Here is a 17424-nt window from a genome sequence, read left to right as displayed (position 1 = left end):
ATGCACACGATGCTGTCTCTCTCTCACACATTCTTCCATCTCACCAAACTCTCACACTTTGCCCATAGTCATCCCATGGACCTATCATGGTCATACTACTCAGTCGCACTGGTCTTCATGCCCATTCATACCGCGGACACATATCTATATAGAGATACATATAATATATAGTACATCTCTTTGATCTATACCGGTACGAAGGTGTACGCGCGGCCGCGCCGGCCGTCGCGCCAGCTTCTTCGATTTGTAGCGCCCGATCGCAAAGCTAGCCCCACAAAATGCTGCTTATTTGTCTTGACGGTCGCAGGTGATCTGGAGAAGAGGAATGAAACCTCTACAAAATATGGCAGCTATGAGGCATTTTTTGATCGTGTTTGCTCAAGAACACATTGATTTTAGAATAAGCGTAAGAAAAGTTTTTCTCTTTCTATGATTGATAGTCTCTTGTTTACGCGAAATTCACCCGGACAAGATAACCTTTTCTTAATAAGTCCCAAACATAGAAAACCGTGTCTGTAGAGAGTGTAGAGCTGTATTCATGAAGACGAGATGTGTGATGATAGTTTGATACAGTCAGATGCGACATGGTTAGGCAGTGTACTAAGGAGTTTAGGACTAAATAATGCACCCGGTTAGGAGTAGCCAGGAGGATCATGAGGGCCTTAACGTGAAATTTGTCACCTCTTGAGTCTTTGTGTGTGCTCGCTGTGCACAGAGTAGCCTGGAGGCGTTTGGGGAGTAAAAATCATAGTACTATCATAGTACCTTTACTCCCTAACGCCTGGCGTTGGGTAGTATAGGGTCCCACGCACCGAAGGAAAAGGCAACTATACAAATGCACCAAACTGCTAGTTATGTTTAGAATCTGAGGTTAACACTTCTGTACATGGGTAAAAATATCGGTTGGCAACGTTTGGCAAAAATTGATAGGCCTATGCTATATGGTGAGACTACCACATATCGACCACCTCTTTTGAAACCGACCACCTTGCGCGCGTTAAAATTATTGCGTATTACAAACGATACGCGCGGGAGAGTAGGCGCAGTGTCCATAGAAACGGTAAGAATCGAATTTACGAGAAAAAAAGAAGCAACAAAAAGTAAAAATTTAGTAGAATTAATCAAAATTGTATTGACCAGAACCAAACCCCGCTGAAAAACCACGAAATCCGATAGGAAACGGCTTTAGAACAAATATCCATCGTCGAATCATGTGCCGGAGCTCGCAATGGAAGTAGTTAGACGATCATTTAGCATGTTGGCATCATAGAACTGATTTGGAAGAGTCAAAATACTTCGCCACCGCGTCAAAAATCGGCCGTTAACTTAGTGTATCGTGGGTGGTCGGTTTCAAAAGATGGGTGCAAATGAGCAAATGTAAAATCGTCGTATTCGTTGTTCGTCGATATAATACGCGGATTGAACCGGAGTCGCCGTGCGAAACATGGGAATCTGATCTGCTTAATTTTCTGAAAAAATGAGACAAAAACTGGGTAAAAATGATGAATATTTTCGCAGATACGATGCTTAGAATATTAGGTGGTCGATAAGGGGTAGTTCCAACCATATAGGGCTAGTTATGTTTAAAAAACATTGCAGAAATGCGATGAAGAAATAACAGTAGAAGAGAGTTTACTCACATTTGTTGTCATCACCATCTTTGATCCATTGTTAATGCAACCTAGTTGCGTGACGCGTTTAGAGGGCGGCAAAATCCTGAGCGGTGCTAGATTAAAGAGTGCTAAAATGTCCCGCTTCAACCACTGAACTAGAAATAGGTATTTTCAGAATTATTTCATTTTTCCTTATTCTTTTCCCTTATTCTTTTTTTACCTTCCATCCCTCTTTCCCCTTCCTGTTTTTCTTCTTTCTTTGTGCGTTTCTTTCAAAGAATGAAGGAAACATTTTTCTTTCTTTCTTTCTTTTCCCTTTTTTTCTTTCTTTTTTTTCTTTTGCTCCATTATTTTGTCTTTCACGCATTTATTCATCTTCTCTTTCATCCTTCTTTCATTTGAACATTCTTGTTCTTTTTTGTTGTTTTCCTTCATTTTCCCCTTCGTTTTTTTCTTCTCAATTTGTCTCTTTTCTTTCATCTTTTCTGTCTCTCCTTCATTCTTTCCTTCACCTCCTTTCCAATTCTTTATATTTTTTACAAGTGTAACACTGTGTAGCCTTCTTTGTTGATCTTTTTTGTCGATTGTCCCGTATTTTATTTTTAGAAATCTGGTCACCCTGATCCTAGAGGCTAGTGTAAAAATCATTTACTAACGTATGCTTAGGACCTACTCTCCACACGGAGCCAGGGATTGCATCCCATTCATGTGTGTGTACCGCGAAAAAAAACTTTCCTTCAATCTAGCCCTAAATCATGGGATACAACTTCATTTCCAACAGTTCTACGATATTGATTTCATTTTTATTAAAAGCAAGAATTCATTAAAAAATTAGAAAAATATTATGAAAAGATGAGGGAAACTTGCGTGATGTTTACGCCGCCATCTTTTTTCTTATTGTCCTTCGCCAACGTTACAGACACATTTCCTCGATTACCTCAAATGATGTTCGTGCAGGCTCCACTCCACTTCACTACAGCTACACTACGCTCCACTTACCCGAATATCAAGCCGGTGAACTCGTTCGGATGTTATGTGTGGCAAAGGTGGGAAAAAATGCATATTGTAAAAATTATACGAAATGAATACATCGTGAAGAAATGAAAGTTTAATTTCTTACTCTCCACTTATTTCACTCTAGCCTTGAGGACTCCATGATGATATGTTTTGAATATATTTTGACATATACTTCTTCATCATGGAGCCTTGAACCGCCTGCCATATATGTATAAGAGACTCACTGAAATAAAAAATGGATTTCCCTAGGAAATCCATCTTTTCAGATAAAAAAATCATGTAAATGGTGGTGATTTTATGTATTTTTACACCTTCATACGCCTAATGCGTATGAAGGTTTCCAAAATTGGTTAATGAAAAGGCAAAAAATTGACAAATTGACTAATAATGAAATTTAATATGTGATTATAAATAATTATTATAATGATAAAAAGGTATAATCACGTATTAAATTTTTTTATTTGTTAAATAATAATTTTTATCAATAAATTGTTCTTCAAAACGGCATTTTATAACATCGCTAATCGTAGAGCGTCATAACGAAGCAGTTCAAGGGTCAGACCTAATGTATTTGCTTTGTTTACAAATGGATCGAGGGGTCTACACGAGATCGGTCTGGTAAGAAACCTTCAATTTTTCACATTTTCATTAACCAATTTTGGAAACCTTCATACACATTAGGTGTATGAAGGTGTAAAAATAAATAAAATCACCATTTACGTGATTTTTTATCTTAAAAAAAAGATGGATTTCCTAGGGAAATCCATCTTTGTTTTGGTGAGTCTCTTATACATATATGGCAGGCGGTTCAAGGCTCCATGATGAAGAAGTATATGTCAAATTATTAAAAAAAACATCGTGGAGTCCTCAAGGCTAATTTAACTCCATGTCCATCCTCCGATTATCTTCAAAATTGGTGATTTTGAGCTAGTATCTAATTCCTCACACGTATTATTCACAGCTAATTTCAAAACATCGCATTCACGAGGGTCGCAGGTCAAACATGAATATTCATGAATACTCCATCAATAGAGGGATCTATCTGATAAATGAGTATGAAATAAAAGCAAATTGATGATTGTTATTTGCTTTTATTGCGAAAGTTTTGTTATTTTCATATTCATTTATCAGATTGATCCCTCTATCGATGGAATATTCATTCAATTTTGAGGATAACTGGAGGATGGACATAGAGTGAAATTTTTTTCAATAAATATGCATTTTTCCCCATCTTTGCCACTCGGAGTATCCGAACGAGTTCACCAGCTTGATGTTCGTGTAGGTGGAGCGTAGTGTAGCGATAGTGAAGTGGAGGTGGAGCCTGCACGAACATCACTTGACGATATGCGTCTGTATGTTTGTTACTAAAATCAGCTCAATTGACATGGCGACGTAAACAGTGTTGAGTGAAATTGCATCTTTTATTTTAATTTTTTACATGATATTGCGCTAATATACATGCAATATTTATCGAGAAAAAATATCCTAGAGTATAAAGAATTGCGTGAACGCTCATTTACACGTTATTGAGTGGGGTCACCCCAGCGTTCTCGCCAGAAAAAAATTCACCCATGTCGGGGACTTTTGCTGCCACTCCCGGGGGGTGGGTGCGGGAGGGGGGGTTCACCCCTCCCTCGCGGAGCGCGGAAGCGACGGCCTTTTCATGAAATAGAGACGCCAAGGGAGCCCCATTGTGGCATATTTTTAAGCCCACACAAATGCACATAACTGCTAGGCCTGGGAGTAAACATCGATTGATCAAATGGTTCGATTGGCATGCCGCCAATCACCAATCGATAAGCAAAATTTACACAAATCGAATGTTCGGCAGATCCCGATTATGACATTGGGAGAACTCAAATACCCAAGTAATAATAACAAAATGACAAGAAAACAATGATGACACTTCATACAGGTTTAAAAATTATGTTACCGAGATAATTTTTCAAAAATAATCAATGATTGTATTACATTCACAGTTACACACCAACATGAAAGCGCTCCGATTTTTTTTTAACCCCACCCAACCTTGCCCTTGATACACAAAATGAGTTCATCGTCTGCGTGCACAAAACAATAAGAAAACACACAACCAAGCTCACTTGAGCTGATTGGACCTTCGGATAGCCAATGAAACTTTTGGGGAAACAAAGAAGAAGGCAGTGGTTCCCTTATCAGGAGAGGTCATGACTTCAGAAATAAATTGACCCCTCCCCCATCTGTGTGTGTGTGAGGGAGAGCTAGAGAAAGATAAGGGTGGGAGCCGGAGAATACCTTTGTTTCAAAACAATAATGCAACCTTTTTCTATCCCCTCACACAATGAAAACTACATTCCAACATGCGCCTGTCTTCAGCGGTACTTTCTCGACTAGTCTCCAAAAATAGACCCAGTTATACATGTAGGTTCAAATGATATAAAATCGTAATTTTATAAGGTATTTCAAATTAAATATTTTGCAAAATATTTTTTTGAAATACATGTGTAGAATCGTGGTCAGTGCCACAAGTGGGGGCGGGGACATGGTGTGGGCAAGGGATGAAATTGTTCAAGAAATGCTCCACCTGGGGTCAGTCTCAAAGAATAGTTCATGAATGAGTTGTTTACATCTTTGGGATTTGGACTTTGCACTGGCTAATCTGGGCTGATTCATTCATATGCAGGGGTGTGGCACTTGGAGGGATGCATGCATAATACCAGAGTACCAGCATGGATTTTAGGAAGGATTTTCATTGGAACAATAAACTGAAAGTTTTAATCTCATTTCATGTAGTTTCTTTTGATATAAATATCATGGAGAAGGGGGAAAAAGGTCCTACTTTCATTTATTCTAAACATGTGACTTTGATGGAGATTTCACCATAAAGTAGGTCAACTATTGTGACTTAAAAGACCTGATTCCCGACGAACAATCGAATCATTCGATTATTTTTTCAGGAAATAATTGAATGGTAAAAATGACAATCGTCCCAGGCCTAACATCCATGCACCATAGCGGTCACGCACAGTTCTCAAACTCCTTTGCTATTCGTTCATTGTGTGCAGAGAGGGCGGGATAAAATGACAAACACAGTACAACTCCTTTGCTATTCGTTCATTGTGTGTATGGAGGGCGGGATAAATGACAAACACAGTACAAGTACATGTTCCTTGTATATACAATGCATTTATTCCAAGTTCCACTCCCATCATATCAGTAAGCGCAGCTACCGATAGGTCATGGAGCATAGCCGGTGTGATGTGCGGGGCAGACGGGGGAATAGTCAACGGAACGACCGTACCGTGCCGTCATATGCCCGCAATAGCAGCCGCGAGCTAGCTGGGCGCCTTGCCACTTTCCTAGCCGTAGTAGGCCTGTAAGTGGTCTTAAGTTGGTGGGACTTCGGCGCAACCCGATAAATGAAGTTGCTATCACTAAGATGAGTTCATGGAGTGTATTATTTTTTTCTGAATATTTCCATTTAATTTTTCCACGCATGTCGCCACGCATGTCGCTGAAATTTTACGCATGGTTCCACTTGGTCTCCATTTCCGCACGCATGGTGTTTGCACAATGCGTGTTATACACTGGCGAGAACGCTGGGTCACCCATAGGGAAAGTGGAAATTAAATTGTGGAAGTTTGAATTTTGCCCATCCTTTGCGAACATGATGATGTAGGCACGATCCCTGGCTCCATGTACCTCAGATGATGGTTCATGTAGGCTCCACTACACTACGCTACACCTACCCAAACCATCAGCGCTTGTAATTCAGATGGACACACTGAGTTACAAAGTGTGTCACTTTATTTTGCTGAACACATCAAGTCATGCAAAACATGACCTTACATGTGATCTATAACAACTCGTCTTACATTTTACCCTGTTTCACTCCTTGTCCTTGCTTCTACTAGTCTCAAAATTGGTGATTTAAAGTCAGTTGCTTTCCTCAGTGGTATTATTCACTGCTGATTCCAAAACATCGCATACGCACTTTGTGCATGCACAGGGATTGCAGCTCAAGAGAATGAATATTCATGAGTATTCCTACAGATCAAGATCTGATAAATGAATGTGCATTATGGAAAAAGTGAAACGATCCCGATATGTAGGAATACTCACAAATATTTTTGTTCTTAAGCCTTATTTCTCTAATATCTGTTAAATCGTGTTTTTATCATCCTGGAGTATTCCATTAAATCTAAGATACTCCCACTAATGTGATGTTCATGTAGACATCTAAAACCATTGTAGTGGACCATTCTGTAGGTTTTTATACCAAACACTTATAAATTCAATCATATCAGACACTCTCACATTGACATGTTAATTCTGCATTAGGTAAATGTTTATCTTTATTGTTTATCTGTCATCTTTGAAAAGCATAGACTTTAACTTAATTGATATTACTATTCCCCCTGTCTTTGGTAATAGATTGAATAAGTCAGTGGCAATGCATGAATTGTGTGTCATTTCAACATAGACCTTAGATAAATTGTGACTGACACAAATCACTACCACATCAATTGCTAACTTTAATAAAATCATAATCCTAAATATTTTTATTAATTTTACAACTTTGTTCTGCAGGAAATCAAGTCTCTTGTGAATCACCTTGGAATCCAAGCTGATCTGACAAGTCGCAAATATGAAGACAAAGTATGCAATTTGATTAAATCATTACAAGTTAGAATTTGAAAGGCCTGTTAAGCCCCTGTTAAACACAATTGCAACTGATTAAATCATATCTCATTTACTACCGTAAGTGATTCAAATTCATGTATGTTTCTTTTATGGGAACTTAATGACAAGCTATTCCTTTCATATGTTAGTAATGATAACCTTCATAATTGTATTCCAGTTTGTACATTTAGATGGGACTGTGTCTGGCAAGTCTTTAATATTTTATCATCATATGAATGGTGTTTTTTTGTGAATGATTATTCTATAGTCGTTTTTCAAAGTCAGCACTGCTGCTATATTGAATCGCATAATGCAGATGAGACTGCCAAAGTTGCTCCACTTGTTTTTGTTTTCAAAGAGGATGTTTAGTTATCTCTTGATCATTGACATTTCTTTATAATTACTTGATCTTTTTATCTGTTGATTGAAGTAAAATTGTTACAGTGTGATTTTATCTTTCAATCCTGTAACTTTCTTACAATGAATTAACAATGATTTGACAGATCACTATGTGTACAATATACATGTAATTCTGATATTGAATTCTAAATGGTTTGGATTGACTTTTATGGCTCGCTGTCTAGATAAAAAAAAGTTAACAAAATACATGTATATGTATATTCTTGATATTTTAGAGCCCTTTTCTCGAGATTGGTCTCCCATCGTCAGACTGCATGCAGAAGCTGATGAACCGAAGCGTTTTAGCCAAGTCAGCAATAGAAGTATGGGCCCAGGGTTCTACATATAGCGAGGTTTGTGCAGGATTAGATGCCTTCTCTCAGGAGGAGATGGAGAAATACTGCAAGGAAGACATCTCATTCTGCTTCAAGGTTCACACATTTGGAAAGCAACTCGCTAATACTGATAAGCTAGATGTAATGAAGGTAGGTATTGGTGGATTGATTGACATAGAGATTTGTTATGTCTACTATCTTAAAGGCCAAAGTCCACCTCAACAGCAAATTGATTTAAATAAGTAAAGATAAATCATACACATTTAACACTAGAAATGCATTAAAACATTGGATTCAAAATAAGAAGTCATAGCATTTCAAAGTTTTCATTTTTACAAGATAGTTATATGTGTGTGTAACGTGAGTGAAAAGTGTTTATGGTAAACTAGCTGATAAGCTTGATGTTGGAGCTGTGGAGGGGGGGGGGATGGGCAGTGACCTTTATGATTGTTTGTCCATGAACTTATCAGCAACTGTATTTAATGTAGCACCTGGTATTATTATGTGCTGTTAGAATCTGATACTAGTTGTTCATTTTCTTTATACCAGAGGTTGGAGGGGCATCTGCCTTTGAAAGGACCAGTTAAGTTGAGAGACCCTGATCAAGTTTTCTATATCTTTGAAGATTATGGTGTCCAGCCAAACCAGGCCCCTGATCAACCACATCGCATTTTTGTTGGACGATGGGTAAGGTTGTAGATATGTTGTATTGCAGCACAGTGCAGACCATTTTAAATCGCATATAGGGTAGAGGTAAACAAATCTCCAGAAATACATCATACATATACTAGACATGTATGGAGATATAAATGTAAAGGATATTGATGAGAATTATTTTTGTGTGTATTTCTTAGAAATAATATTAGAGAAGAATGTGAGAAATACCACACATCCATGTCCAAGATATTTTCATGTAAACTTATGTGTGGTACAACAGAGCTATTTGTGCTTGTCAGCTATAGACACAGTGGGATAGTTCCATACCAACTTATTTTGTACACCAAGGCCTACTCTAAACAAGTCTTCCCAAAGCTGGAAATTATTTACTATACTATTGTTTAGTAGATACATTGCAACTAATATTTTTACACATTCTCTATTTTGTAGTTCATTTGTTTTATCATATTTTATCACCAACACCACCATATTTAGAATGGGATAACTTAGCAATGTGTAAAGTTAGAGTGAGAGTGTATTATGTATTATATTTTTATTTTTTACCTTTAACACTTTTTTTTCATCAGAGTTGGGTATTTTTATCTCATTTTACAACGTCTCTGTTCTTCTAGATATCTGATGGTCAGAAGCGGTTGGCCCATCATTACTCTGTAAAGACACGTCATTTCATTGGTAACACCAGTATGGATGCTCTACTCTCATTACTCATGGCTAATCAGGCTGGTGTACATGATGGTGATTTTATATTTGATCCATTTGTTGGAACAGGTAAGGCTTCAGGGTATGAAAGAAAGGGAAAAGTTTCAGTATGGAGAATTGATGTTTATGCTTTTGCTCATGCTTGTATTTTTTGCATGTAATTTACTAATGTCAGGTCAGGTAGTCAGGTAATTTCTTTATCAGATATAGTGGAATGTGGAGAATTTTGATAATCATTTACTTGGCTAAAGTCTGTGATCACCTTAATTGCATTCAATTCATTACTTAGCATTTTTACTCTAGAAAGCAAAATTTAACCCCAAATTCTTACTGAAAAGCATTGTAATATCAAATTGCTATTGCCAAATGATATGCATTTAACTGAAGACATCTCACCAAAAGCACTTCTTTCTACGCAATGCAGAATGACTGTGTAAAAAAATCTGAATCTGCCAATGAGATTTCAAGGTCAGTGAGAGGTTCTTAAATTTTTGGTCGATTTTTTTTTTTATGGGATGAAAATCAAGATGCGTTTGACTTTTGTGAATTGTGTTTGATCGTAACGGGCCCCTGAATGTTTTTTTTAACTTCTTTTTTGATGATTCGTTGATATGTGTTTGGCAGGTAGTCTTCTTGTCGCAGCAGCTCACTTTGGTGGTTATGTAGCAGGTTGTGATATCAGTTATAACATCATCCACGGAAGAGGAAAATCTAGCAGGGCTCAATCCAAGACTAAATATAGAGGTGAGATCGTTTATTGGAACCAAAATGAAGATGGTAGCCAAAAAAATAAGAAAAACGCTGAATACTATAAAGGGCAATTCCATTAAGTATTTATGATAAACTTCCTACATGTGGAACATTCCTGAAACAGTTTGGCTCTGTTTTGTCATTGAAATGAAATTTTGTAAGTCTCAAATTATGGCTTGAGCAGTGTGTGAAGTGAAGATAGAATGGTGAAATAATGGGTGTAGGAAATGCAGAATTATTTTATGAAATGCCCTAAAGTGCAATCATCATTTCTGGCTAAAGAAGAAAAAGTGAGGTAATGCACAATTATTCCCATCAGAAAGTCAATGTATTTCATATGATGTACTGGTATTGTACTTGTTAGGTATTATTTTTTGTTAGTTGAGTCTGATTAAATAGCAGTATATAATAAACTTCTGTTGATATACTTGTGCACATTCTCCCCTCTTTTCTCTATATATCTGACTCTCTCTTACTGTATTATTTAATGTGTCTCATTCATCCTATCTTCTTTCTTTTTTGCTCTGTCTCTTTATTTTCCTCTATCTTCCTCCATCCTTTCTATCTCTCTCTGTCTCTTTCACCTTTTAAACTTTGTCAGGTAGAGATGAGAACATAAGTGCCAACTTGGAGCAGTATGGCCTTGGCCATCGCTATGTAGATGTACTCATATCAGACTTCTCAAAGAACATATGGAGGGAGCAGCCTCTGTTTGATGCTATCATTACTGATCGTAAGCAAGTTTTCAGCAGTCCATAATTAAGCCTGTTCCTATGAATCTCAAGAATTTATATTATAAAGACATAAGGCTTGTATTTAGGTTTAAGAGGTGTAAGAGAAATGTTTGAGTAATAGAAAAGAAATATATTCTGCAGAGTGCCTGCAGTCAAATGTTCAAGTCAAATTACCATGTCAAATATACTGGTATATGTATAATAGCTTTATAATGTAACTAAAATGGCTAAAATACCATACTGGCATAAACAAAGGGTGTGGCATTACGTTCATACTTTCTAGTTTGACCTTTTGATCCCCCCCCCTCCTATTGAATGGTTTCAAGAGTACCAGGGTTAGAGTTTTCTGCTGTTACTTTTTTTTTAAATCAATTGTTTCGGCTTCTTGCTTTGATGCCGATGATACCACTATTTCTTACTTTCATATTTGACAGATATACACTTTATAAATTACTAAACCAGTACAACCACCACACACCAGAAGAATGTTTTATCCACTTTTGATGTCTGACAGGTTGTCAGATGCTAAAACTTTTCTTGATTTTGATTTGCTCGAATCATTACCACAACACATTCACATTGAATCGTATTTGTCAAGAAGTAGTAATTCATTATTTATGTATTCAGCACATCTAATACATACATTATACACCAAAGTGAATACATATTTTGATGCATAATATTTTTACAAGCAGTCTGCATAATGCATCAGTCAGGAAAGAGAACAATTTATATTAACCTTAATTAAATTGAGATAACTCACAGACCTCTTCTATCACTTGCATTTCTTTGTATCTATTCAGCCCCTTATGGTATACGAGAGAAGACTAGAAAAGTAGGAGGAGATAAAGATCAAGGTGAACGTGATGATCAGTAAGTACCCTCATTAGTGTACAGATGAAGGGGGGGGGGGAGTTACACCACCGAGAGAAAAAAAGGCTCTCACGACTGTTAACATAATTTCTCCCATATGCCTTGGTTCAGTCCCTTCATTTTTAGAAAGATTTCACGCCACTGGCTACCATTACCATATTATGATATCATACTTGTTCACTTTCATTGTGCATGAATCTTGTGGAAAATACCTTTAAACCGTGGCGGATCTAGCTATGTGAGATACAATGCCCTAATTTTGAATGCCATGTTGCTTGTAGTAATGCTTGCAGTAATGGGCCATTCATAGTATAGTGTCTTATCCACTTTACTAATTTGTTATTGAATACGAGACATGAGGAGACCTTCATGTTTTATTCACCCTCACTGTCAGTGCTGAAGTACTATTCCTCTGTATGATATTTCCTCATTTTTCTTACAGATGCTCTTACCATGTACCAGCAACACAAAGCTACTTTCTGTCAGACATATTCACAGATCTTCTTAATTTCTCAGCTCATTATCTCAGGCTGCATGGAAGGCTAGTATATTGGTTGCCAATTTACAGACCAGAGTAAGTATTGATGATTGCAGTAGAGTCATCTGCTATGTGATCATTTTGCTATTAATCAGAACAGAAACCAGTATTTTATATTACTTGCCATTTTCAGTATTATGGTCCATCATGATAACATTAATGCATTTGGATCCTCATTGAATATCAAGTTATCTTGATTCAGGGTGGATAATTTAATGTTGTTTTGGGCAAATTTAACTTTTTTTAAACCAAGTTTGTTTGTTGCTAATCTGGATTTTTTTCAAGGGTGTGAAAGAAGTTTAAACAAAATCCCATCAATGATGGCATTCCATAGTAGGAGGGTTATTTCCTTGACGATTGGCAAAACAATTGTTATCTATTTATAGATACTATACTAGTTATTACAAGTTTTTCTGGTACAAATACAGAACTGCCAGTTCTCCTTTTTTCCAGGAGTTACCCAGTTTTTAAGATTTTCATCAACCAAAAAGCAAAGCATTCTGTTTTCCCATTTGTTTATTAAGATGAAAAATAGATCCGCCCATATATGTATTTGTGTGGTGGGGTATGGGGGTGTGTATAGGTGTAAGAGTGATATAGTTTTTTAACACCTGTAATTTTTCAATGTTTGAATATAAGAATGCTAAACATATCTCAATTAGGACTGATATGGATTCCTTTTTTTTCATTTTCAAATGTTGGTAGGCCTGCAAATACACATATAGCCAGAAAGATTAACTTTTTTTTGTTTTCTGTCATGGAAGTGTTATATTTAACCTTGTTGTAAATACATACCAAGCAAAGCTATTAAGATTACAAATTTATTATCTCAACATGCAAGATTTTTTTTCCTTAAGAATTTCAACTAACCACTTAAGACTTCATCAACATGTGACATGATATCAAATTATTTTAACAACAATATAGCTCACAGGCCCATTTTACTGACATAATTTTTAAAGGAAATTTTGTAGTGTGTTGAGATCAAAAGTTGACGTTTTACATAATTTCTACCAACAATAATGAACTTTCAATGATCATGCAAGCAAAGCAATGTATGTAAACTAGTATGCATGTATGATAACCAGTCCAAATTCTGAAGACGAATTCCCACTCTTGAAGCACAGGATAACTGTCCTGAATATACACCACATTGACTCCTTTCAGATACTCAGAAGATCAGATACCTCACCATCCATGTCTAGAGATTGTTTCGAATGATGAACAAATGCTCAACAGTACTCTGAGTAGAAGGCTTATCACTATGGAGAAAATGCATCATGTAAGTTCTTGTAAATGTCTGTCTGTGTCTATTTCAATTACATGATGGTTGCAAATAAGAAGGCTGTGCCAAGTTCTGCCTAAACATCTCACATTCATTTGTACTTGTGGGTTTTGGATGCAAAAGAAAAAGAGTCACTGTCACTTCCATTTGAATTTATTTCATTTTCCATGTTTGAATTTGTCCATTAGAACCCCCCCCCCCCCGTGGTGTTACTCATATTGATCATGTGTATTCATGCTTCTTTTTTTTGTGAAAAAAGGGTGTATTTTGAGAGTATATTCAGGGATTAAAACTTCCATTCGCGAGTGGATACCATGCGCGACCATGAGATCTCAAAGAGCACCCTAAACACGTAATTTCCATATTCTGAAAATGCACCCCTTAACAAGTGTTGCCGTGTAAAACCCTACTCTTAACAAGAATTGGAAACAAAATGATACTATTGGCAAGTATTCCCTGAATTGTACCCCTAAATAAGTACAGCGATATTTCAAACACAGACGTCGGTCGTCGGTTTTACCTTTAGCTACATGATTGGGTTTAGTACAGCCCAACTTGCGCAAATTGTACTCTAAACACTTAGTGTTGACTCCTTGGGTAAAAAGTACATCCTTTATAAAACATTTTAGTCTTGATTGTTTATACCCTCGCAAATTTGACCCTAAACACGTAAATTTCCTACCGAAATAGATACCCTTTTAAAAAATTATTTTAGTGTTTTTTACACCCTTTTACGTTACATACGTAACATGCCCTATCTGGAAAAAGACATCCGTTTTACGTGTTTTTTTGGTCGCGTATGGTATCTCCTTGTCAATGTAAGTGGCCCCTCCCCCCACCATCTGGGCTCTGTTCTTTGTAGGAAATGTCTTGTCAAAACCCTCTGTCACTGACACTTATAATTCATTTTATTCTCAGGTCAGTGATGCCTCGACTTCCATGGCCACAATATCTGACAACAAGTACGGTGAACACAATGCAATACGAGACAAGTTCTTTATTCAAAACAATACCAAGAGACTGAAGAGTGATGACAGTGTTAGCCCAGAGAGGGCAGCAGACACAGTATCAAAAGAAAAGGTCGAGTGTGGATCATCACCAAGGTGACACCATGATACATGAAGAACAAGATATTAGCCGGCATAGGTGAGATAATGAAGACCCAGACTGGTATGACGAAGGCTTATCACCTCTTTCATTTCTACCAAACTGAAATTCATCTTCCAGTCAAGGAGAATGTTGGAAGTCAACAGACTTGGGATGCTGCCCATCATGAATGGTCAAAGGCATTGATATTAGGCACTGTGCATATCACATTGGAACAGCATCTCTAATTGCCTTACAGATATGTTGTCATCCTGGCCGTTGGATTCTTGCTTGCTTGCATACAGTGTATACTAACGCTTATATGGGGACTACCCAAACAATTAGTAGTCAAAATACATGACACAACAGCATGCCATACTGCATGGAAGCAAGTATGTCGTTTTTAGCTTGAACCTGAAGCAGGCCAAGGTAAATCATTTTAGGTCCTTGTTTCACTACTGATACAACCAATTTTTCAGTGGCAAATTATGCATATGGAGTTTAAAAACCAGTCATTGATATAGAGTGATCTCTGGAATCATAATCTCTAATATGTTCAAGCAACTTTTAGCATTTTCTGTTGAGTTGTCATACAAAACAATACTTATTTACCTCTGTGATTTAACCTAAATGGGCATGGTTTTGATGTCCAGTTTCACTTAAGCCATGGTCCAACCAAGGGTTATAATTGGTTTTCCAAGCCAAATTTGCCCAAACTTTGTTGGTTATGTTTCTTATGTTTACTATGTTCTTTCCCTATTCTCAGGCAGTTATGAAGACTTGAAATTCAATGTGACCTTTTACTGTTTGTGTCAGAAGTGGCTATTCAGAAACCAGATTTATGATGAAACCCTAGGTCAGGGGCTGATCCAGGATTTTCAAAGGGGGGGGGCATATTTTCCCCGAGGAAAAATTTGACAAGCAAAAATGCAAAAACAAGGTCTTCACTATCAAAAGGGGAGGGCACACTTCTGATTTTACGGCATATTTAAATTACAAATTTCAATTGTGCCTCTCAAAGGGAGGGGGGGGGGGGCACAGGCCGGCTGTGCCCCCCCCCCTGGATCTGCCAGTGCCCTAGGTCATAATATGTGTCAATGTACAAACCATGGTTCGCGTGTATGGTACATGTATGTATAATTGTTGAGTGCAATCTTAATGCTACAGTAATGGACACAAAGGCCCGAATTCACAAAGGTGGTTTCGTTTGAAACCATGGTTTTTAGAAACCGTGGGTTTTAGAAACCATGGTTTTTGAAAAACCATGGTTTCTAGAATTTGGTATTCACAAACGATGGTTTCTAATAATTTTTGTGATCACTAGACTACTTGGAGACAGGATCTAAGGTAGACACGGTTAGTGTTTTCCCATTCACTAAAATTTTAGTAAAAATTGACCCAAAATATTTTTTATGCTGTTTACAGTTTAGTTATTATTAATTCTGCAATTTTGTGCAGTTACTTTAATTAGACTACTAAGGTACAAATTAATTAAGAACAAAATTTTCTTGAATTTTGCACAATTGTGGTTGAAAGTCTGACTACTTTTAGTACTTTGGCGGCTTTGTTATGTTATCTCGCTATGCAGCAAGATAATATCACAATGACAATGCCTTCTCCCGCTGAGCGAGTCGGTGGGACAGCTCTTCGTTATATTTTGACAGGACACAAAACTTCACGCGTGGGACTGGAAAATAACTTGCGTGCGATAATGCTTTTTCCATCCCAAGAACACCGTTCCGCTCATAACTTTGCATGCATTCACAGCATTAATTATCATATTTCTTCACAAAAAAATACATGCAGACGTAGAAAAAAATATTCATTGTCGCTATAAAATGATAAATTACTTACGATGTTCTCATAGCTCGGCAAATACCGATATTAAGCGCTTCGCTCCTCTTCATTTCGTGCAAAGCTATTTCACGTCGTCTATGCACTTGCTCAGCTAGATGAGCAATGTACCGAAATACTGATCTGTGATTGGTCAATATGCCTAAAAACCATGGTTTTCCTAAAACCCACGGTTTGAAACCACCTAAAACAGTTGACTCAAAATCATGCCGAAAACCCACGGTTGAAACCATGGTTTCATTTGAAACCACCTTTGTGAATACCAAAATCAGCAAAACGCACGTTTGAAAACAAGGTTTCTGCAGAAACCACCTATGTAAATTCGGGCCAAAGAATTTTTCTATGAACTAAATATCATATCCATGGTGTATTGAGAGTAGTCCATTCATTCAGGCAGTAATGATGAATAAGGATGGATCCATTTTAGAAATTTAATTACAGAATGGAAATGTCTGCATTTCTTCTAAAATTATAAAAGTTGTAATATTGACATTCCACTGAAGGGGCCCTGCCCAGACATGTCCCTTTCCTTACAATATGGACAGAGGTTATATTTATACTAGAGATGACTAGAATAATTGTTTGATTGCAATTAGCTTGCCCAAGAGGTGTAATGCAAAGAATTTAGTAGGACATGTGAACATTGAGGTAAATAAAAAAATATTGAACTAATTTTTGTCATCACATGGTCTTCATAATTCATTGACAAGATGCCTATTTACTGTTTTATATTTTCAGCCAATTTTGAATAGTTTGAAAATGATATAAGTGTGGATTATAACAATAGCTGGGGGGTGTTTCACAAAGATTTAAGCACAGACGCACTTAAATGTCTTGTTGCGCACAGTATAAAAGGCATGACAGCATTGGTCAGATCATGCCAAGAGGACGCGCACTACTG

The 17424-nt window shown here is 37.1% G+C and overlaps 1 protein-coding gene across 2 annotated transcripts; it reads left to right on the top strand.

Moving 5' to 3' along the window:
• The first annotated feature begins 275 nt into the window (after positions 1–275).
• Positions 276–15846, top strand: LOC121427029 (tRNA (guanine(10)-N2)-methyltransferase homolog). 2 transcript variants are annotated; one of them, XM_041623388.1, is made up of 11 exons: positions 276–406; positions 7200–7268; positions 7928–8176; positions 8576–8713; positions 9316–9472; positions 10028–10147; positions 10755–10886; positions 11691–11760; positions 12203–12334; positions 13466–13580; positions 14502–15846. In XM_041623388.1, the coding sequence occupies exons 1-11, from the start codon at positions 326–328 to the stop codon at positions 14688–14690; spliced, it is 1452 nt and encodes a 483-aa protein (XP_041479322.1). In that variant the 5' UTR covers positions 276–325; the 3' UTR covers positions 14691–15846. The 2 variants fall into 2 exon arrangements, with proteins under 2 accessions (XP_041479322.1, XP_041479323.1); XM_041623389.1 differs by lacking the exon at positions 7200–7268 and having other exon boundaries at positions 277–406.
• Positions 15847–17424: the final 1578 nt, after the last annotated feature.

This window comes from Lytechinus variegatus, chromosome 1 (genome assembly GCF_018143015.1).
Source record: "Lytechinus variegatus isolate NC3 chromosome 1, Lvar_3.0, whole genome shotgun sequence".
Taxonomy (NCBI): Eukaryota; Metazoa; Echinodermata; class Echinoidea; order Temnopleuroida; family Toxopneustidae; genus Lytechinus; species Lytechinus variegatus.
Note: the sequence above shows the minus strand (reverse complement) of the source record. Positions and strands in the feature narration are given on the sequence as shown.